Source organism: Ovis canadensis, chromosome 3, assembly GCF_042477335.2.
Source record: "Ovis canadensis isolate MfBH-ARS-UI-01 breed Bighorn chromosome 3, ARS-UI_OviCan_v2, whole genome shotgun sequence".
In the NCBI taxonomy this organism is placed as follows: domain Eukaryota; kingdom Metazoa; phylum Chordata; class Mammalia; order Artiodactyla; family Bovidae; genus Ovis; species Ovis canadensis.
Window position 1 is genome coordinate 122,409,734 of NC_091247.1, and position 23,913 is coordinate 122,433,646.

The 23,913-nt window shown below is 37.7% G+C and overlaps 1 protein-coding gene and 1 long non-coding RNA gene across 2 annotated transcripts in view; one reads left to right on the forward strand and one right to left on the reverse strand.

Annotated features, from left to right (window-relative positions):
• PTPRQ (protein tyrosine phosphatase receptor type Q) overlaps positions 1–1,958 on the forward strand; it is a 275,808-nt gene extending 273,850 nt beyond the window's left edge. Inside the window, exons 46-47 of the mRNA XM_069584123.1 lie at positions 342–465; positions 711–1,958. Of these exons, the coding sequence (XP_069440224.1) occupies positions 342–465; positions 711–748 (162 nt within the window). The 3' untranslated portion in view covers positions 749–1,958. The remainder of the gene's footprint in view (positions 1–341; positions 466–710) is intronic.
• LOC138437224 (uncharacterized) overlaps positions 1–23,913 on the reverse strand; it is a 90,499-nt gene that overhangs the window by 64,157 nt on the left and 2,429 nt on the right. The window lies entirely within an intron of this gene.

Genomic DNA, 23,913 nt, shown 5'->3' on the forward strand with positions numbered 1-23,913 from the left:
CATGCCCAAAAGCAAAAACATAAACAAATTTAAATAATATAATTTTTTTAGTTTTTATAATCACAGCAAGAAAGAACATATGAAAAATTGGTATTTAATAACAAGTACTAAAAAAAAAAAACAAAAACCTGGAAGCTATTAAAAAAACCCACAGGAGTTCAGCAAACCTTATGTTTGAAATGATAGAAAATCATTTATATACTTGGTAAATTCTGTGCCTTTAACTTAGCTGTTTAACATTTGTCGAATTCATTATTACTTTTAACTGTAAAAGTATACCTCCTTGTAAGAAGAATCCCCACCCCATCTATTTATTTAACCACCCTTTCTTTGGTGTCTAGGCACAGTATATCTTTTTACATCAGTGCGTTCTGGATCTCTTATCAAGTAAAGGGAATAATCAGCTCATCTGTTTTGTGAACTATTCGGCACTTCAGAAGATGGACTCTTTGGATGCCATGGAAGGTAAACAGAGGCACTGTACATCAACTTATGAGTTTACCACCTATAACAGGAGCATTAATTCAATAATCACCATTCACTGAAAATGGTTTAGAGGCTTGGCTAGCAAACATACCAATTTTTAATTTCTCTCTAATCCAAGTTAGGATAATAGCCTTTCTAAGTACATTATATTTTTATCATGAAACATTTAAATCTTCTGAACTGTTAACTTTAATTCTCTCTTACGGCATGTTTTTATGTTATAGGTGATGTTGAGCTTGAATGGGAAGAAACCACCATGTAAATATTCAGACCAAAGATTACAACTGGAAGATATTTTCAAACCCCAGGGGCCAAAATTATCCCCTTATTCTTCTGATTTGAAATGTATAGCCTTAAGTAAATCTCTATGCTGCCCTTACTGTGCCTTGCTAAACTTATATTTAATGAATAGTCCTAGGAAATAGCTAATTCAAGATAGTTGTCTGTTTTGTACAGAACATTATAAACTTAAATTGTTTAAGAAGAGATACCCCAGAGATTTCTGAAGCATTCTGTATTTGAGGAATGAGTCAAATATAAAATTATATTTAACGTTTCAATGTGAATTTTCCCTACATATTGGATTCACTCTTGAACAAAAGCTGTAAATGTTGATTCAGGAGTGTTATTCTGGCCTCCAGGGTGTTGACTTTTCTCGTGGATAACTTCCAGGACTGTCCTAATGATCTGCACTTCCATGTATGCTCCTGTGTTTTGAATCCTCTGTTTTATGAGTGCTGAGATACCATCTCGTGATCTCGAACAGCTGACAGTAACCCCTTGACACTCCCCGGATTACTTAGCCTTTATACAACACACAGTAGCTCTTCGGATACACTTAGGGCTATTTCAGTTGCACTGTAATATTTAGCTTGAAAAAACAGAAGGAAAAATTAAACCGTGCAATTGATCATACGAAGTTGTCTGGTACTTTTCTACCCTGTCTATATCTGTATGTTTTCAGGAACAAGCTGTACCACTATATTGTTTGGTTTAAATGTATCAGTATTTGTCCATAGATATGTATTCAACCTAATAACAATTTTGAAGGATTTTTTCAGCAGAAATGTATGAAAACAGTAATAAAAAGGTAATGTGTCTCAAGTTTGAAAACCCATGATATGCTGCTGTGGTGCCAACAGACACTTCTGAATAGATTACATAAAATGGTCTTTATTTCATTTCCTAAGGCTGATTATTGAGGAGTACATTTGCTGGAATGGAACACAAAAAATTAACTAGACCGTAGCATATTAGAGATTTTTTTTAAAGAAAATAACTCACCCTCCTTTTGTTAGATAGCAACAATGTGCTAAGTTTTGAACTATATGAAATTATTGTCATAGATTTTAATTAAGGGTCAGAAAATAGTATTATTTTATTTCTTCTATGATAAGAATCATAGTATGTTTATTTCTGCTGGAATACATATATAGAAACTGTAATGGCCAATAAAATTGAATTTTAAGGAATTGAGTTACTTTGCAGCATGATTTCAGAGGTCCTTATAAACAATTTGATTTTGTATCATATATTAAGATATAATTAGTGATTATCTTAACATGAAGTATATTATATATAATTACAATAATAAGTAATATATGACCATTTCCCAAGGTACTCAAAAATAGTAAATAATTTTAAAAATTGAATTTATCATTCAAGAAATTAAATCCTTTAGTTTTCCCAGCAATTCCGCTTTCTGCTTTTTAATGGCAAGAGTGTGTAAATAAATATATTAATGTTCCAACCAGAAAGTAAACCAGAAAGTTTACTCTATATAAAGTTAGAGAAAACAGTAAGAAATGATGAGAACTCTAAAATACTCAAACTGGCATTGAGAAGTTCTTCAATTTGCTTCATGTGTCACTCATTGAAAACGTGTGGTAAGCCACTACTTATGAATGTGAACTTTTGTATTCATGGAAGACAGACCTGTGGAACATACTGGAAGTCTACTTTTAAATGTATTAAATAAGAAAAGAAATAGTTCAATCCACAAGCAAGTCCATTTTCGATAGTATCTATATAAAGCAGAGTCCAGAATAGAGTTGACCCATGTGTATATGCATATAAAACAAAGTTTTGCAACAAAGCCTCCTCTAAAAGAGCACTTAGCAGTCTTTACTGCGCATACAAATCACGTGGGGATTGTGTTAAAATGTAGATTCTACTTCAGCAGGTCTAGGATAAGACCTAAGACGCATCACTTCTAGAAAGTACTCAAGTTATATTGCTGTTTGATTTCAGGCCATACAATGAATAACAAATCTCTAAAAGACAGGATTAGAATAACTTTATTTCCACCTGAAATTATCTGAAACATGTCTAAAAAGATTCGTCTTCATTATATATAAAACACCTGTAACAGAGCACCTGTTAAGTGTATTGTTCACTAGTTGGTCACAAAAGTGTAACTGAAACTAAATTGAAATTCACATATTAAAGATAGCTAAATTTTCTCTTAATTATACTGTGAAAAAAGGCTAGTTTACAGCCAAGTTTTATAGGTGGCTACTAAGTGCAAATTAAAATAATGAGGAACATCTGTATTTTTAGATCAGATTTGTCAAAATACATTGAAGATATGTACAATAAATGAGCAACATGTGTCTCATCTGAACCAAATGAAACTGGAGCCTCTCAGAGTTGTTTGTCAGAAATGAGAGCAGCTGTGAGTATCACCTCTACATTCATGCTGCTTTAAAATGCATAATTTTCTTCTTTCACTTCATAGGTGAAATGTATAATAAGTCTTTTGAAAAAGCTAATGAAACCTTGCCCTCTTTGTAGAGGAGATGGCAAATTCAATCTTCACATCTGGTATCAAACACTAGATTTTAAAAATGAAATTGAAGTTCAGCACTCTCTACGTCATGACATTATTGGAACAGGTCCATTTTTGTAGGCCAACTTTTAGAAAACTCATAGTAAAAATTTTGATGATGCCAGGAACACAAAATGATCTGAAATTCTCAACTGCCTGATACTAAAAAGTGAAAATGTGGAATAAAAATGTTTATAAAGCAAAATCTTGGCTTGCCTTCTTAGGATCACTAATACTGTGTGGTAAATGACATCATCAACACGCATAAAGATACCATTTGGAATCAAAACTCATATACCCATCCGTTCATGAAGATGTTCTACGGAATAGATGAGACCACACATATGAAAGTGTTTCAGAAAGTACAAGGAATCGCACAAAGATAATTTTTTACAATATTTTATCCCGGCTGCGCAGTGTGCATGCTAATCAGTAAGCTAACGCACCCCGCTTTACGACTGTATTGCACCTCGCGCTATTAGTTCCACACTTGTATATGTCCCATGCACACGTTAAAGAGAAAATTACAGCAGATATATTGACTTCTGATAAATAAGACCAGTGATGCTTTCTTTTCATGAATGATTAAGAGCATTCCCAAGGAATGCCTGGATTAAAGTGAACAGATAAACATGTATACAAATAACAAAATATGATTTGGAAAACAAATGAAGACAATTTCCCTTTCAGATGTTTCAAATGGACATACCAAATCAGAGTCTGCAATACAGTCATTTGAAAATAAAATTAATTCAATAGACAGTGAAAGTGAAAGTGAAATCGCTCAGTCGTGTCCAACTCTTTGCGACCCCATGGACTGTAAACTACCAGGTTCCTCCATCCATAGGATTCTCCTGGCAAGAGTACTGGCTGCTGCTGCTGCTAAGTCGCTTCAGTCCAACTCTGTGCAACCCCATAGACGGCAGCCCACCAGGCTCCCCCGTCCCTGGGATTCTCCAGGCAAGAGCACTGGAGTGGGTTGCCATTTCCTTCTCCAAATGAAAAGCATTATTCTCCCTTGTTAATGGGATTGTTTCTTTAGAATTGCAAGCTTGAATTATTTTCATTTTTACTAAAAGTACTAGATTGAGAACTCATTTTAGTAAATTAGAAACTTTTTAGAATATTTTTACACCCATATACTACTTTTATACGTGATTAATCCTTATAAATTCCTCTAAGATTCTAAATTCCTCTGCTGTGTCCATTATCACAGATAAACATAATAAAAGCTTAACAGATGCACCTGAGACCACATTTAGTAAAGATGGAAGCTGCATATCATAATCATGTCACTGAAAGCCAATGATAAAGATAAAATTTGTAAACCTCACAAAGAAAATAGACCTATTGAGGAGTTCAAGATAAGAAAATATCCTGGCTTCTATTTAGAAACAATGCAAGCCAACTGACAATGAAACAACATATTCTAAGTCCTCAAAGTACCACCTAAATCTGATTAAGGGCAAATACAAAAAGCTACAGCTAATGTCAAGTGAAAGTAGCTCAGTTTGTCCAACTCTTTGTGGTCTCATAGACTGTAACCCACCAGTCTCCTCTGTTCATGGGTTTCTCCAGGCAAGAATACTGGAATGGGTTGCCGTTTCCTACTCCAGGGGATCTTCCTGACCCAGGGATCAAACCCAGGTTTCCTGCATTGCAGGTAGACTTTTAACCACCTGAGTCACCAGGTGAAATATTAGAGGCCTTCACCCTAAGAGCAAAAAAAGGCAAAAATGCCCACTTTCACAACTTCTGGGAATATCTCTGGAGTAGGAAATGTCAACCCACTCCAAGATTCTTGGCTTAAAAATTCCATGGACAGAAGAGCCTGGCACACTACGGTCCATGGGGTTGCAAAGGGTCGGACATGACTGAGCAGCTGAGTATGCACTCACAACTTCTATTCCACATTGTACTGATGTTCCTAGTCATTACACTAAGGCAAGAAAAAGGTTTGTAAATGAAGAGACAAAACTGTCCATATGCGTGTAACTATTTATGAGGAAATTCCTGAGGAAACTACAAAAATCACTATGCATAATAAATAGCTTTAAAACATATTACAGAATATGAGATCAAGATACAAAAAGATCAGTTTTATCTTGACAACTGAACAACTGGAAATGGTAATTAAAAATGCCCTTAAGGATAGCATCCATAAACATGAAATGCTTAGAATAAGTTTAACAAAGTATCTGTAAGAAACACACACTAGAAACAATATTGATATGAATTGAAGCAGGCTTAAATACAATTTTTATAATGCATGTCCATGAACTCAGAACATCAGTTCTCCTCATACTGACCTACGGATTAAATGGAGTATCAATCCCATAAGGCTTTTTTTCTAGAAATCTTTCTAGAAAACTTGCTTATAATTTATATAGAAATGATGCAAAAAAAAATAAACTAGAATAGCCAAAGTATTCAAATAGAACACTGCTGAGTGATTTACACTGCACTGATGTGTACATCTATAGCATTTCTATTAAAAAAAATACAAAGTTAAAAAACGGATTCTCACAGAGCTGGTCAGTTAGGTGTCAACAAAGATGACAAAGTAATTCAGTGGAGAAAAGACTGTCTTCCCAATAAATAGTGCTGGAATGGCTGGGTGCCCACTTGGAAAAGCATTAGTCTTCATCTTCAGCCTCATCCCCAGCCTATATAACACACACAAATATTAACTTGAAATTCAACACAGACCTAAATGTAAAGCTTAAACTATAAAGCTTCTAAGAAAAAAGTTAATAAAATCCTCTTGACTTGGGGACATGCAAAGATGTCTTAGAGTACAAAGAAATAGAACATAAAAGAAAAAATTGATATATTGTACTTCATCAGAATTATAACATTCTGCTCTTTAAAAGACTATGCAGAAAATGAAAAGTCAGGCCACTGTCTGGGAGAATAGGAGAAAATATTCACAAATGTGACAAGATACAAGTCCTGGGATTGGTATCCAGAATGCATGTACATTTACAGATTAACACACACACAAATGGACAATACATAAAAAGATGCTCAACACCATTAGTCCTCAAGAAAATGCAAATGAAAATCAGAATGAAGTAACCATACTAATAAAGTTAATTAAAGTGAAAAATGACAGGTAATATCAAGTCATGCTAGTACAAATTCGGAGAAGCTGCTATGGTATATGGTCCAACTACTCTGAAACACAGACCATTTCTTACAAAGATAATACCCTATTGCCATATTACTCAGTATTGCCACTCCTACTCATTTATCCAAGGAAAGTTAAAATATATTTCCAGAAATGGACTTGTATTAATAGTGCTCTTAGCAACTTTATTTACAATGGCCAAAAATGGAAAGAATCCAAATACCCACCAGCAGGAATGAGCAATTAAGTTGTGGCATTTTTTGACAAGAAAATGAAATAGTGATACATATGAGAACAGGAAAAATATTCAAAACCATTATACTGAATGAAAAGAAGACAAAGATAGGGGAATACATACTGGAAGAGAGTCCATTTAGATGTAGTTCTTTTTTTTTTTTACTTTATTTTATTTTACAATACTGTATTGGCTTTGCCATACATTGACATGAATCCACCACCGGTGTACATGTGCTCCCAAACATGAACCCCCCTCCCACCTCCCTCCCAGATGTAGTTCTTGAGCAGGTAAAATTAATCTATAGTGATGGAGATCAAATCAGTGGTTACCTGGAGTGGAGTTTATGTGGGGAATTGACTGCGATGGACAAAAAGGAACTTTTGGAGGGTGCTGAAAGTTCTGTATCTTGAATAGAGTGTTATTTATACAGGTATATTTATTTGTTAAAATGTTTTAAGTTGTATACATACAATGAATGCTTTTTTCATGTAAATTATAATTCAATAAAGTTGATTAAAAATAGAATAATGAAAAAATTATCAAGATATTTACAGTAAGCTACTCATATGTTTTTAAAATACAAGCAGTGCATATTTAATGGGTTAACAGATTATAGTATGTATGTAAAATCATAAATAGTAATGTAAGGGCATCAGAATCGTGATTTCCTCTGACATGGGAGGAACTCGGGGAGGAAGATGAACTGCCATGAAATCAAGGGGACCCCAAGGGTTTCAAACACATTTGTAAATTTTGTTTTAAAGTCTAAAGCTTATATGGCCACAGAGATTTGTTAAAATTAAGTAATGAATAAAAAATATTATTCTTTAAAGTTTTGTGTTTGAAATATTTCATAACTTTAAAAGTGTGAGTATAATTTAAACTTTCATAACTTATTACAATGACATAAATATTTATGTACTGTTTTCACTAATCTATCAAAGTATCCTGCTCATCTGCTTGAATGAGGGCAATATGAAGAGAAATGTTTACTTTATTTACTCCATTCCCAAAGGACTAGCAATCAGTGTTTTAACATTAAAAATAAAACCTGACATACTGCAAGTGCTTTCCGCAGAATTCACTAGTTCTTATTCACTTAGTATTTATAGTTCACTAAAAACTATATTCGTATTCACTTAGTATTTATAGTTTCAGGTGAACTGCTGTGGAAGATATGAATCCACTTGCTGGACTCTTATAGTGGAAAACAGAGCTTCATCAGTCTAAGGGTACCACATTCATAAAGTTGGTGCATACTAACAGGATCAACATCTACGTCTCTGGGCTATTACCTCAGAGTTTTTACTTATTTATATTTTAAAGGATACACTTAGAATTGTAATAGGAATCATTTGCATGACATAGACTTACAATTCTATTTACCATGAATAATAACAGTTTTCTTTAATGAATCATTATGTGCCAAGCATTCTTCTAAGGATTTTATAAATATTAATCTCCTGACAATTCGTGGTAGTAGGTATCATGATTTGCCTTTTACAAATGAGAAAACAAAAGCAAAAAAAAAAAAGGTTAAATAACCTGCCTGGGTTTACACATCAAGTAGGTGAAACAGCCTAGAACTGAAACTGGAAATCTGACTTTAGAGTCTATAACATCGGCTACCACACACCACTGTATTACCTAGAGACCACCAGATGCACAGTAGCTTTGATCTCACCTATTTGGACACAGAACATATATACGAACTCTCATTACTTTTATCCTCAGGAACAGACATTTCTGGATATCATCTAAAATAAGCCCCTTTATGCAAGTTACTCATGTAATATGGTCAGCCAGTGGCAGTGCTACTCTTTGAATTCAAGCATCAAGTTTGATATTCTTTCTGCAATTTGCTGCCTCCTCCAATATGTATTGATCCAAACCAAGATGTACTGTTTGTTTTCCCAAATCTCAGGAACTTGTTGCCAGATTTCTCTCCCTAGCTCTCAGCTCTATTATTTTACCCATCCATTTGGCAGCCTGACATTGCCTATTAAGTTAAACTCATAAAGTGTTTTTCCCACAATCTTACTCCAATTTTCCAGACCTAAGCCAAACTATGATACTTCCTGCCTTAACACACCCTACACGTTATCAATACCATGCTTTAGCTCCTATATTCGCAACAGATCTTATCCTCCACTCATGTTCCCCCTCTTCCTAGATGGTCAGCTGCTTGTGAATAAGGGCTAACTTTTTCTCACAATTTTAACCTCATTGCATTTCGTATAACATCATCTTCTGTATGAGATGAGCCTGAACTAATATATGCAACTGGAAAGCTTCCCTTAGAAGAAGTAAAATAACGTGGCCTACACGGCAGTGTATTTTCCTACCAATCTCCATTTGCTAAAATATCTTAACAAGGAGCAAACAAGCACTACTGGATCAAAGATAAATGCAAGTAGGGGAGCAGGGACAATGAGCAGACAGTAATTTATCGTTTATTCAGGATCACCAGTTACCCAGAATGAAACTAAGATCTTAACAGTATGCAGACAAAAATCCTTTGAACAACTGAAAGTGACATAAAGGAATTCTGTACAATCGGACAACATACTAAAAACGAGTTCAACAGTATTTTTCGTCTTATAGACACTTCAACAAACATGATTTCCCCGTACACAGCAGTTTGTAACCAGCAAAGTTAATGGCCAATATCCTTATATTGTGTGCATACCAACACACATCTCACTTCCTAAAAGCATGTTAAAAGCATGTAAGCCTTCAAAACATAAAACTTGGGGACCACTTATAGAAATTCAACATATTTCAACAGCCACTGGAATATTACACCCAAAGTACTCAAACTTCTTTTTTTTACATTATATTTACTCCATTTAACACGTTTTCTCCCCACCCCCCCCAAAGACTCCATCAAAACTAATTAGACTATAAAAGCAGGGAGACACAGTTTCAAAAGAAACTTGGAACCAAATATTCCACGAGGTGAGACAGGTGCTGAGATGCAGAGGCAAGTCTGGACTCAGCTGCCAATCTGTACACACACGGAGGCAGCTACCAGGGCCAGAGAGGACAGTAAGCAGCAACAGGTGGCGAGTCCAGCAGGCAGGACACACGCGGGTGGGCCGAGAGGAGGCATCGCATCATAGCAGGCAGGTGGGGCAAGGCTGAAGAGAAGCCAGGAGCTGGCACCGCTCAGATCCAGGAAAGTCGGAGGAAGAGAAGCGGGTCATGAGGGGTCAGGGTCCTACTGGCCAGCCAGGCTTAGAAGCATTGCCCTTCCTCAGGGGCAGACACAAAGTAGAGAGACTCAGCCTCACTTTCTGAAGACAGATAAATAGACAGAGACACATGTATCTCGGGATCACTCCTCAGTGTGGCTTAACAGTACTAAATAAATGGGAATTGCATGAAAAATACATACAGGCTTTAAATAACTAAGGCACTAGAGAAAGATTTGAGAGACAAAGATCTCATCAAAATCAGGTACCAAAAATATATACTGCTTATCTAACCAAAGCAATAAGAAAAACAGAAATAACAAGTCAAAATTGTCATTATTGGACACAAAAATATTGCATACCTAGAAGGTATAAATCAGTAGACTGAAAGGCTTTAATAAAGGTTCTTGAATACAAGTGACCACAAAATAAATATTCAAAATGGATAACAACCAATTAATGAGTGATAAGAAAGAATGGGAAAAATTAGTTCACTGATAACATCCAAAACATAAAGTACAAAGGCTAACCTCAGAGGGCACTTCTGAAGAAAACTATAGAACAGGGAAACCTAAGATATGATCAGATTTTTCAGTAAGGGAAGCCTATTATAAAAAACAAGATTATTTTCAAATTACTTCATAAGCTTAACATGGCAACTTAAAAATCTTTAAGTGTTAGATTATTTCATATTTATGAAAACATCTTAAGTTCACATTATGAAAACATCTGAAAAAATAAATAACAGAAATAAACTTTTGTGATTAAGAGTGATGAGAAAACTTTCCTTTCATATGTTAAAATATTTTATAAGAATAAAGTTGAAGTGTGTAACTAATATAAGAAGCAATACCTAATGAAACAGACAAGTTTTCAAATACAGGCCACATCATAAGATTTTAATATATCAGAAAGTATCACCCACCAAGGAAGAAAAGATATGTTGCTATTCAGAAATGATGCAGGGAAACTGGCTGTCGGCCGGGGGGGGGATGAAATCATGTCAAATTTAACCCCCTTGCGATAAACCAAGATGGATGTTGGAGTGAATAAATCTTAGTATGTTCCATGCCTTATTTCCTTTGGTCTTAATTTCCTTTAAAAAATCATAAATAATTTCACCTTCTCAGGATAAACACCAACTTCTAATGCCAAGTGGGTCATATTAACCAAATGTTGAAACATTTACATTTTCTCCAAAATTTATAAGAATTCTAACAAGTATGTCCCTGAAACAAAATGTATCCAAGAGGAAATAGTTCAGTCCAGTCACTCAGTGGTGTCAGACTCTTTGAGACCCCATAAAGAGCAGCAGCCAGGCCTCCCTGTCCATCACCAACTCCCGGAGTTCGCTCAAACTCATGTCCGTCGAGTGGGTGAGGCCAGAAATAAGAGGTATCCAAATTGAAAGGGAAGACGGAAAACTGTCATTATATGCAGATGATACAATACTTTAAATAGGAGACTCTGTAAGACTTCACACAAAAACTACTAGAAGTGTTAAATTCAGCAAAGTAGCAGGATATAAGATTAACACAGATAAATCTGTTGCATTTTTTTACACTAATAATGAAATATCAGAAAGTAAAATAAAAATCACTTTTAAAACAAAATATTTGAGGGCAGATTTTTTTTCTTTATACCATATTCTAGCTAATAAATAACAGACTATCACAACCTCTCATTCCGTAATGTATCTAAGCAAAGATCATGAATGGCTGCTAATGGTAAAAAAAAAAAAAAAAAAAGAGAGAGAGAGAGAAAGAGAAAGAGAGACAGGTTTGTAGAATAAAAAAAAGTACAATGTAATCTTGCCAGCCCTGTCTCCCCCATTGAGTCTGAATCCAATCAAGCATCTACATCCAGCTAGCAATTGATGAAATTATAAACATTAGAAAAACATGTTAAATTATGCCCCAAAATGCTATCAACAAAATTCAGTGTTTGGAAAACCATACAGGACAAATGACTCAATTCTTTAAAAAAAAATCTGGAAAAGATATAAAGCTGTAGAGGAGGAACCATAGAGACTTAAAAGATTTATCAACTAACCACATTGTGAAGGCTTTCTTATGGTACCAGTTTGGCTCCACACACAGAGTCGCACATTTAAGTTTCTACTGCAACATTATTCATAATAGCCAAAAAAACAGATAAATAAATGTGGTACATGCATACAATGGAATATTATTCAGCCAGAAAAAGGAATGGAGTATTTATTCAAACATCAACCTTGAAAACTTTACGCTAAGTGAAGGTGTTACTCACCGGTTTGTTTCACACAACTCACAGCAAGCCAAAACGGTGAGACGCCGAGGTTTGCAGCAAAGCAAGGAGATGGGCAAATAGGTCTCAAATCATCCCGGAGAAGCCAAGAGAATCTTTGTACAGCACTGGCGTAACTAAGCTACAGGCCTCTGCACATTTTAAAGGTCACAAGTGCGCATATGCCTCCGCATGCCCACGCATGCCCAGACCAGCGGTCAGCGGTCCTTTCTAGCCCTATGGAGCGCAGCTCCAACTAGACACAGCTGACTCTTGGCTCAGCCTGGACTAGATGCAGGTGACTCCAAGTTCCTGGAAAACAACTCAGGCAGGCATCTTATTGTTCAGGCTGCATGCTGCCTGGAGGACGTGAAAGTCTTAAAACCTTGATCAGAGAAGGTTAAGTGAAGTGCCATTTCACCCATGGTTTCTAAAGAAGCCAGACATATTGCAATTATTCCACTTAAACTGAATATCCAAAATAGGCATATCCATAGAAAGTTCATTAGTGGTTGCCAGGAACGGAGTGGGAAATGGGACGTGACTACTAATGGGTACAAGGGTTCTTCTTGGGGTGATGGGAATAGTGGTGAGGATTGTACAACTTTGTGAAAATACTATAAACCGCCTAATGACACATTTTAAAATGGTGAACTTTAGGGCGTCCCTGGTGGCTCAGTGGTAAAGAACCTGCCTGCCAATGGAGGAGACAGGCGTTCGATCCCTGGACTGGGAAGATTCCACACGCCTCACAGCAACTATGCCGGTGCCCCGGAACTACTGAGGCCCGGGCTCTAGAGCCTGCAAGCCACGACTATCGAAGCCCAAATGTCTAGCGCCTGTGCGCTGCAACAGAAGAAGCCACTGAGAAGTCTGGGAACCAGAGCGAAGAGTGACCCCCCCAGTGACAGCAACTAGAGGAGGCCCACGAGCAGAAATGAAAACCCAGCCCAGCCATAAACAAATACGTTTTCATGAAGCTATTTAATAAGACAGTTTGGGAGTTAATGCCATTGGCTAGAAGTATGACCATTTCACTCTCAGAGTTTAGGCCTGAATTACCTGTAATTTACCAAAAAATATTTAATAAGTGAGTTCATCAAAAGATCGTAATTAAGTCACATGAAAGGAGAGGTCTGCTCTACTAAGAAGTTTATTGAGGCCTGATTATTTCAACAGCACCTTATACAGACTACTGTGGTCATTTTAAAGTTGTCGCAAATGTATTGAAGACAAAGTGAAAGTCAAAGTGTTAGTCAGTCGTGTCCGACTCTGCAGCCCCATGGACTATAGCTCGCCAGGCTCCTCTGTCCATGGAATTATGCAGGCAAGAATACTGGAATGGATTGCCATTCCTTTATCCAGAGGATCTTGCCCCAGGGATCAAACTCAGATCTCCTGAACTGCAGGCAGATTCTTTACTGTCTGAGTCACCTTTCGTGTGTTACATGATATGAAACATTTAAGATACCATTAAAAAAAAATAAGTGTTAATATTAGACTAAAAAGTGTTGTACAAAATTAAGTTATTTCAAGGTAAATTAGAATATTTTTATTAGTATAAAGCTAAGACTTTATTAAGAAGAAAGTTGAAGGATACAGAGGGGAGTTAAGGATTACTGGTTCCAGTGGGTTCCATACTATTCTACCTCAGGAACCCAGGCACCTCTGAACAAGTAAAGTTCAGGAAGTGAAATGGTGGCGACTGGAGAGTGTCCAGGAGAATGGCCAGCACTAAGATACCACGTGTCCCAAGGCCTTCACTGTCAGGGTCGGCTGGGAGACTCTCATGACTCGGAAGCCAGGAACAACGAGGATGACCAGGTATTCAGGAACTGGGTGACTGGGAACAAGCAACCCAACAATACTTCTAAAACAAGTGGCCAATAAATTACCATGATGTCTTCTTACGTAGCACGAGTGCCTAAACACAAATTGATGCTCTCTAATTTGGTTGTGACAGTCAGGCTAAGCAATTAGTCACTTAGATTTAGTATCCAAGGCTTGGAGAAGGCGATGGCGCCCCACTCCAGCACTCTTGCCTGGCAAATCCCACGGACGGAGGAGCCTGGTGGGCTGCAGTCCAAGGGGTTGGGAAGAGTCGGACAAGACTGAGTGACTTTCCCTTCACTTTTCACTTTCATGCATTGGGGAAGGAAATGGCAACCACTCCAGTGTTCTTGCCTGGAGAATCCCAGGGACGGGGGAGCCTGGTGGGCTGCCGTCTCTGGGGTCACACAGTCAGACATGACTGAAGCGACTTAGCAGCAGCAGCAGCAGTATCCAAGGCTTAGCAATTTCAGCTCCAAAAATAAAGCTTGTTATATATATATATATATATATATATATATATATATATATATTTTTTTTTTTTTTTTTTTTTTTAAGTAGAGTGCCTATTATCCCATAAAGTTTCCAGGAACTTCTACTAAAATAAGATGAGCATTGTATCTTTCACTGATCTGGATGCACAATGTTTTGGGCAAAGCACCAAATCACAAACAGAAATAGAAATAAAAGAAACAAGTATCTGATAAGGAAAGATGCTATTTCACCTCAGGGAAGACGATGAGGGTTTTGACAATTCTCACTCAGCAGCTCTTACACAGTACCCGCTTTCCACCAAGTAGTCTTCTAAGCACTGATGATTACATAGTTCCTGCTCTCCAGGGTGGACTACATGAGCAAATAAGCACTAGAGGGCAATGTGATAAGAGCTTGGTTATGAATAAACACAGGAGCAAATACTGTAATCAATATGAGACATAGGAAAAGAGGCAGTTGTGAAAAATAGAAATCGCCTGATGATCCGCACTCCATACATAGTCCCTTGTGAGTATTTTCTTACAGTCATAAACTTTGAAATAGGAACGTACTAGACAAAATCGAGTGCCCCCAAGTTTCCTGTGATTCTGTGCTTTTTCACCAGATTCTATTACCAAGGAAGCATACAATTAAAAAGACGTGATTTGGGCTAAGGCCTTTGATTTTCAAAACGTTGTGAGCTGTTTTATAAAAAGAGTAGATTCTGATAGAAGCCACGTGGTCAGTTCTGAACTCAGAATGATTTTATAGCCCTACGTTTCCCCTTCTGGCTTTTCCTTTCCCTCTCCACTCTCTCCCTCTCTCCCCCCCTGCCTCTCTCCCTCTCCTTCCTCCTCTGGCTCCATTATTTGTCTTTATTCTAGATAGACTATTAAAAGCCCCAGAGCCCCAGAAAAGTCTTGCTGCCCACTTCTGAAAGTAGAGCTAAATTACTGCACCCTCAGGAAATCTCACACTAATCTTATAAGATCGTGCTTCATTTTTTCCTGTGGTTGAAGTTATTGCTAAGATAATGCATTTATAAAACATTTTAAGTAACATACCACTGCCAAAAATAGTATTATAGTATTATCATATGTCCAAAAGCTGATTTTAATCATCACTTTAATCTTCAAAAGATAACTTATTCCATAGAGAAGACTGGGATTTTCTTCAAAGTCAGAAAAAAAAAAAAAAGCTTTTTAGTGAATTGAAATGAATAAGATTAAAGAAAAAATTCTGCTCTGGGAGCTTTAGAAAGCTATATAAAATACCAAACACTCTAAGAAGTAAAAATAAAGTTTGAAACATAAGAAGTCTAGCTGTTGTAGAATCATGTAGGGAACATTAATGAATGAATAGCTTGAAATTACTTAGTTAAAGCGGCATATGTTCTTAGTGTTATTATATTGTAAGAGGAAACAAAATCTGAAAGATTAAACCATGTTCACTGATTTGAATACAAAGGTAAAATAAAACAATCGAATATCACATTACACTTATCTTTAAGCATAGCAGCCACACACACACACACACATTTGCTACCTTCTGGAAAACATCAAATACAAACATTTCCAGGAGCAGAACAACAGACTGGTAAAGTGTAAAGTAGCCCTGGATTCTTGCATTCTTTCCTGGTGACGTGCTGTTTCTCACTAACCCAGAGCAAAACAACACACAAGAAAAGAGCTTGCACCACGGAAAAGTCGTACAGTCAGTCCCACTTCGTTTTATCACAAAACAAATACTGTACTCTTCTGCAGCTTTTCCTTCTATTATTCATTTTTATGCTCTTTAATTCTCAAAGTACTGAGGGTTTCCCAATCATGAACAGAAATTAGCAAGGTCATTCATATTTCACAAGGGGCTACAAAAATCATTCTCTGTTTCCTGGGTTCTGTGAGTGCTTCCAGTCATGGCAGGGAAATGACCTCCCTCACACAATGTGTGCACACACACCTCCCAATTGGAAAAAACAAAAAAAAATCTGTAAATTAGAGATCTATTGGACCCAGTCAGGTTGGGTGTGTGGAACAGTGCAAGTTAGGAAAGAAAGCACTGGCATGGATTACCTGATATCAAGCCCATTCAGTCTTGCTGGAGAGAACTAACTGATTCTGTTCTTTTGACTTTTTAAGGGCTCAGCTGAAGTCTCCCTCGCTGAGAGTGGAAATGAAACAGATGGTAAACTACACTAATGACTCTGCGACACACTTGCAGGGCCTGGTGTTATACCGTCTCCTGAACACAGAAAGAATAGTCAACAAAGAGCCATACCAGAAGAGTTTGCAAAACCGTAAATTGCCACAACAGCTGAGAGAATCGTCCTATTGAAAGGAAATTAATGAGCGAGTGTCAAAATGGGCAGTTGGTGTCAACTCCTAGAGGATTTGAAAGTGAGAAGTGGACTTGAGGAAACCATGTTAATAGAGACCTGGTTTGTATGAAAAGAAAATCATACTTCACCAAATATCCATCATAAGAGTCATGCTTGTCACAAGTCACATTAGTCTGTGTTTTGAGAAAAGAATGCTTTCTTAAGGGCTATGTAAGCACCTTACCTTGTTGAGCTCCAAAAGCATATGCTCGCGTGTTTCCTTGAAAACAAATTTAGAAAGAAATTCTACACTCGGCTGATGTGGTAATTCTTGGAACAAAACATACCCATCTTTTTTTTTTTAAAGGAATCTTTCAAGCCCAAACTATTTTTTTAACAACTTTCAAAAAGAAGCAAAGAACAAGAGATGGTAAATGGCAAATAGAAATTAGAGATTGTGAAACTTTTATAAAGAGAGATTTATATTAAAGAATTCAAAGAAATTAGGCAAGATACTAGAAAATATCAAGCAACAGCAATTCTATTACTATTTGAAAACATGTAAAGAATTATTCTGAAAGGACCTATAATATATACTTGCTGTTACTTAAGAATACTCAATCCTACTATAGAGTATAAAAGAGTAGATGAAACTAAATATGAAAGCAAAGAATTGGTAAAACAGGTTACAGACAAAGTGAGTACAGGCTATGCTTGTCAACATAGAAAGGGCTGGAGGGCCAGTTAAGTATCAAACAACCAAATGTGCCTGGGAAACCCTGTATTCAAGAAGTCTTAAAATGACTACTTATTGGTGAAATCCAGTTTGGTCCACATGATCGGCTAGCTGCCCAGTAGATATAGTAGATACAGCTCCCTATAGGCGAGCTGTAGTTTTGACTAGGTATACAGAGCATCCGTGTATTTGTTCAGACACCTTCTATCTGGTGAAATTCGTTGCTCATCCTCAATTCTGGTCCTTGCACTGGTCTACTGGGCAGACTGAAGGGGAAGTAAGAAAGATAGGACATAAATGCATTGTATAGGCTTCCCAGATGGCCCTAGTGGTGAAGAATCCACCTGCCAACGCAGGAGATAGAAGAGATGCGGGTTCAGTCTCCCGGTTGAGAAGATCCCCTGGAGGAGGGCATGGCAACCCACTCCAGTATTCTTGCCTGGGAAATCCCATGGACAGAGGAGTCTGGTGGGCTACAGTCCATGGGGTTGCAAGGAATCAGACATGACTGAAGCGACTTCGCAGTAACTCAAGACTTGGATAGTAAGGTCTCTCCACCCCACCTTTACCCTGTTGTAAGTGTGCTAAACTATGCTGTCTTTCTCTTTCCTTCTTACTGTGTATATTTTAAGTAAGCAATAGACCATGGGTTTCAAGCATTTGAATTTGAGCAGCCATTTCATGACCTCTGGGACAGGCTGCCTGTATATGGCACTGTACATGGAAAATACCATTGCATCATTCTTTCCCAATGGGTCAACAGAGGTCCAAATCTCAGCCAACAGCTATCCACAGTACCTCTTTTGGTCACTAGAAAAACGGAAGTTATCCTACGGGTGGACAGATAAACACTGAAAGGTCCTCTAAGTTAACTTGCCCTTAGACTTTTCTTTTTCATTGCAACTTCTTTTTGTTTATATAACTCAATTTATGAGCTGTAAGAGGTGCTTTAAGAGCCAGAATTTAGTTAATAAGCATGTGATTTGGGGAGAGTAATTTCTCATTGTTTTATTCCCGATTAAAAATGGAGATAAACATATTGGGAAAACATCGTGAAATGAAGTGAAAGTCACTCAGTCGTCTCTGACTCTTTGTGACCTCATGGACTATACAGTCCATGGAATTCTCCAGGCCAGAATACTGGAGTGGGTAGCCTTTCCCTTCTCCAGGGAATCTTCCCAACCCAGGGATCGAACCCAGGTCTCCCACATTGTCGGCGGATTCTTTACCAGCTGAGTCACACAAGTGAAACCCAAGAATACTGGAGTGGGTAGCCTATCCCTTCTCCAGGAGATATTTCCAACCCAGGAATCAAACTGGGGTCTCCTGCATTGCAGGCAGATTCTTTACCAACTGAGCTATCAGGGAAGCCCAAAACATTGTGATATATAATGAAATCATTTATCTAAAGTGCTTCAACACAGGAATTGCCACTTTTTTTTTTCAAAATTGACTGATGGCTACAACTTTACAAAATAAATTATATATAGCTACTCTTTATGCTATACTCTAAAAGTACAAATCCTGGAATATTACAGTGTCAAACAGCTTTTAATCTCATATAGTTTATACTTACACAGAAAAAAAATTAATTACTTAATAAAAAGATTGTGCTTACATTGTGAAATTATATAGCATGCCTTTTCCAATCACAACACCTAGCCCAGATCTTGAAATTAGGGAAGACAAAACTTAACATGATTAATTTTTATGTGACTAGCAACACACTGAAATAATTCCTGTACTTAAAAAGCACCAGGTTATGTACAATTTAAACATTTTATCACTTTTGGCATGCTTCTGCCACTTACCATCCTAAAAGCTAACATGTATTTATCTCAAGGTGAGATGTCTGAACTTCTGAAAAAGTGTGAAATGTGTGTGTACGTCTGATTAAACAACTGCTTTTTTCCAAACCGGTAGAGAAACTTTATGGGATAAATGTGTTTGTACAGTGGTGACTATTTGTCACAGTAGGCTCTGACATAGGCTTTAAAGCACCAACTATTTTGGACAATATGTCATAACCAGCCAGTTGGAGGGCAGTAACAAAATACTTGGCTAACCATTCTATACTAGAGACATCTGTTTAGCTTAGCAAGCTGGTAACACCAGACCCTACTATAATTTGGATCATCTGAAGATCACAATCATTTAGTTTCTGAAAGATGTAAACAACATTGAAAGGCCATTCCATATATCTTAGACATTTTAATCAGTTATTATGGAGCATCATGAAAAAAGTTTATGATTACATAAACTACTAAGTTTAAGTGAAAAAGACCATATATACATGATATTATATTTATATTCTTAAAATTATTTAATATAAAATTTACATTATATAATATTATATCATATAAAATTTTGGCCATATATAGGACAAAAAACCCAAAGTATGACTTATTGAGGCAAGCGGTAGACGGGTGATTTTTCTTTTCTTCAATCAAGTGAAATAATACCAGTTTGTATTGTTTACTGTGTGCTGGACACTGTATATTAGTTGCTTATTAACAGTTTTAATCATTGAAACCAACTTATAAGGTAATATTATTTCCATCTTATGGACTGCTGCTGCTGCTGCTGCTAAGTCACTTCAGTCGTGTCTGACTCTGTGCGACCCCATAGACGGCAGCCCACCAGGCTCCCCCATCTCTGGGATTCTCCAGGCAAGAACACTGGAGTGGGTTGCCATTTCCTTCTCCAATGCATGAAAGTGAAAAGTGAAAGTGAAGTTGCTCAGTTGTGTCCGACTCCTAGCGACCCCATGGACTGCAGCCTACCAGGCTCCCCCGCCCATAGGATTTGCCAGGCAAGAGTACTGGAGTGGGGTGCCATTGCCTTCTCCCTTTTATGGACTAGCTGAGACTTAAGTTAAAATTACTTGCCCAAGGTCAAATATTAGTGAGAGCTGAGTGGCAGAGCTGAGTTTAGAACTTATGTCTAACATCAAATCCCATACTTGTAATCACTATAATTCTCTTTAAAGAAAAAAGTCTATACATCCTGTACTCTGTTCATTGCTCATATCCATGAATAGATTCTACCCATCTATCCTGGATAGATGCTTACAGCTTGTTCTGATTTGCCTGGGGATTTCCCAGGCTTAGTCCCGAAAGCAGGACCTTCAGTGTACTTGTCCTAAGCAAACCTTTGCCAGTTGGCAACCCACAGGGTAGGAACACTTAACCTAGAAACATTGTAATGTTTCACAAATATTGCTCTAAAATCCCTCAATCTGAGCGAAGACAGGGAGTGCGCAGAATTATAAAGGAAGCTTCATTTTGTAAGCACCAAGGAATGAGTGTTTCTGGGGTAGAGGAGAAACGCTCCTATTTACTGTCTCTTTCCCTAGATGTTGTACCTAGAAAATAAATGAGCTGCAGCTTCTTTCAGTAGCCCTCTGTGCTTAGTGCATGAACTGAACACAAGTTTTTGTGGAAATTGTGTTCTATATGGGGGTTGAGAGCAAAGAGTAAAAAAATAAATTTCTTGAAACATCTGAAGAGCAGCCTCTCTGGTTCCTCTCTGCTTATCTTAGACACATTTCTTCAGAGCTGCTTGTAAAAGGCTGCTGCCCAGCCCAGCTTTTCTCTGCCCAACTTCTCACTGCCACTACCTGGAGGTTGCAGGGGATTTGCCTTTGGGACAAATGGAGAAAGCGGCGTCCACACAGACACACTATCATGTGTAAAACAGATAGCTCTGAAAAGTTGCTCTGTAACACAGGGAGCCCAGCCGGGTGCTCTGTGATGACTTAGATGAGTGAGATAGGGGAAGGGGAGAGAGGCTGACCGGAGAGGGAATCTACGTATAATTGTCACTAATTCACGCTGTTGTACGGCAGAAACCAACATACTGTAAAGCTATTTTCCTCCAATTCAAAAAAAAAATGTTTATAACTACAAATAAAATCCTTCTTGAATTTTTTAAAAAAGCTTCCCTTCTCCTCTGTGTGGTTTGCCCCCCCACCTTGTCCTCAGCAGTAACTCGAACGTTCCGTCAGTCTACATGTAAGCTATATTTACCACGGTGTTTGGGAATCTCTGGGCACAAACTGTCTGAAGATTAGGTAAATTACAGGTGCCCGGGCTCATGTTACTCATTTAGCAGCCACAAGTTGAGAGCATTAATCTGCCTCTTCTGAATTTTCCCTTTCAGTCAGCGGCCCTTCCTATTCTTTAGGGCCACTGCCTGGCCTTGCTAGCTGACCCCTCTTCTCCCCACAGGCTGGACTTCGTGCCGTTCATTTTCCTCCTCTCCTTCTCCTCCTCCTCCAGCCCTCTTTCTTTTATTCCCTTTCCTCGTCTTTCTTTCCACTGCGGAAAAAGTATAACTATTTTCTATCTGGCCCTCAGTTCTGCTTTTTCAGCTATAACAGAATCTGCTTTTTTGAACCCGGTCTCACTGACTCAACGGACATGAGTTTGAGCAAACTAGGGGAGACGGTGACGGACAGGGGAGCCTGGTGTGTGATAGGCCACGGGGTCGCCAAGAGTCTGACAGGGTTTAGTCACTGAACAACAAAGGCAACAATCTAGCCAAAGTCCCTAGGTATAAGCCACGAAAACCTCTTCATCAGCTTCTGACTAATGCTGTGTCTACTTCTTCCCTGAACTTTCTCCTACTCTCACCACTTCCCTAATCGCCAGGTCTGTTAAAAATCTTCAAATCTGCTCCCTAGAAATACCAACCCCACATCTTGGGAACTTCCCAGACCATTCCATCCATTCGTGACAGATTCTTCATTGTTACACACTCATAAGAAACCACATTCTCTTCCTCCAATTTCCTAGTCACTTGTGTAATTTTTAAAAAAATCAGAGTCTGCCCCCCTAGTAAACCAGAAATTTGTTGAGGGCATAAATACACGGAACACAATTACTGGAGTCACTAGTGCTAATATTCCCTGGTGGCTCAGATGGTAAAGAATCTGCCAGCAGTACAGGAGACCTGGGTTGGATCCCTGGGTCAGGAAGATCCCATGGTGAAGGGAACAGCAACCCACTCCAGTATTCTTGCCTGGAGAACCCCATGGATGGAGGAGCCTGGCTGGCTACAGCCCATGGGGTCGCCAAGAGTTGGACACAACTGAGCAACTAATACTAGTGCTAATATTTTCACTTCTGTTACACAATTAACACAAATCCCTAAATTTATCCTAAATATCTGTCCTAACCGATCTGCATACTTCAATTAATTCCCTTTGGCTATTTCAATCAGAAGCCGTAAGATTGGGAAGGAAGGAAATTAACATTTTTGAATGCCCACTCCATAATATGGACTCAACATATATTTTTCCATTTTATGCTAACAACAAATCTATGATGTATATATTATATATGCCATTTGATCTCTTTTAAAATAAGCCTGGAATGTATAATTATGAATGGCTAGAACTTAGTTTCCGACTTATCTGAGACTCTGCTTTGCCGCCAGATAAAACACCTTCCCAAAGGCTCGCAGCGGAAACCCACTGTTGGCTGGGCCAACTATAATCCTTTCCCTCCTACACTTTTTCACAGAGAGGAAAAGCTGGACATATTCAAGATTTTGTGGAGATGATGGGAAGAAAATGCATCTACAAATAACTAAGCATGAAATAAGAATAATTTGAAAACTATTTGAAAACTCTCAATTCTATTACTGACTTACTTTCACATTTTGTTATGAACGCTAGGCCCCTGAAGTGACTTATTGATATTTAATTTTATTATTTTCTTATTATTTACTTTTCTCATAATTAAAAAATGCAGTTGAACTATCTAAAGCTTGGAGGATAAGCCCGTTTTGACCACTTGTCGAGATCTGTGTCTCCCATGTTGTACTGAGAAATAATGTAATTGCAATTACAAGCATCTCACATTCTGTAAACAGTTTGAGTTCCAAGAGTTCACTAGTTAGTTGTTTGGAATCAGTGTATTTTCCCATTACCTAATCTAATAAAAAGTGGTTATTTCCCAAGTTGGCATTTCCTTTTTTCTCTCTTCCCATCCCTACCTCAGCCCTCAAAACAACAAAAAGGGGAAAAATCTGTTTGAACAAGGTGAATAACAAAACTAATATTATTGGACTGAATTCTAGAGAATGTTGTTAAAGGGGTTTTGTAATTTAATAAGAAATGACAATTCAGTAGTGATAGCTGAATTCACTCAAAGAAATGCTACCCCTATCTGGAAGCTGCTATTGATTAGCACCCCAAAGCTTTTTCCTCTTCTTTCTAGAATCTTCTCTGTCTATATTTTGAATTCACTGTTTCTCCAGTGGTGATATTTACATAAGGGAAAAATATAGGAGAAAGTGCACTTCCATATTCTTTAGCAGGTTCATAATGCATAGACGGTCTCAGATCTGCCCGAAACATCTTAAAATCAGAGGTAAGTCTGAGAATCGTTATCACCTTACACGTTGCTTCT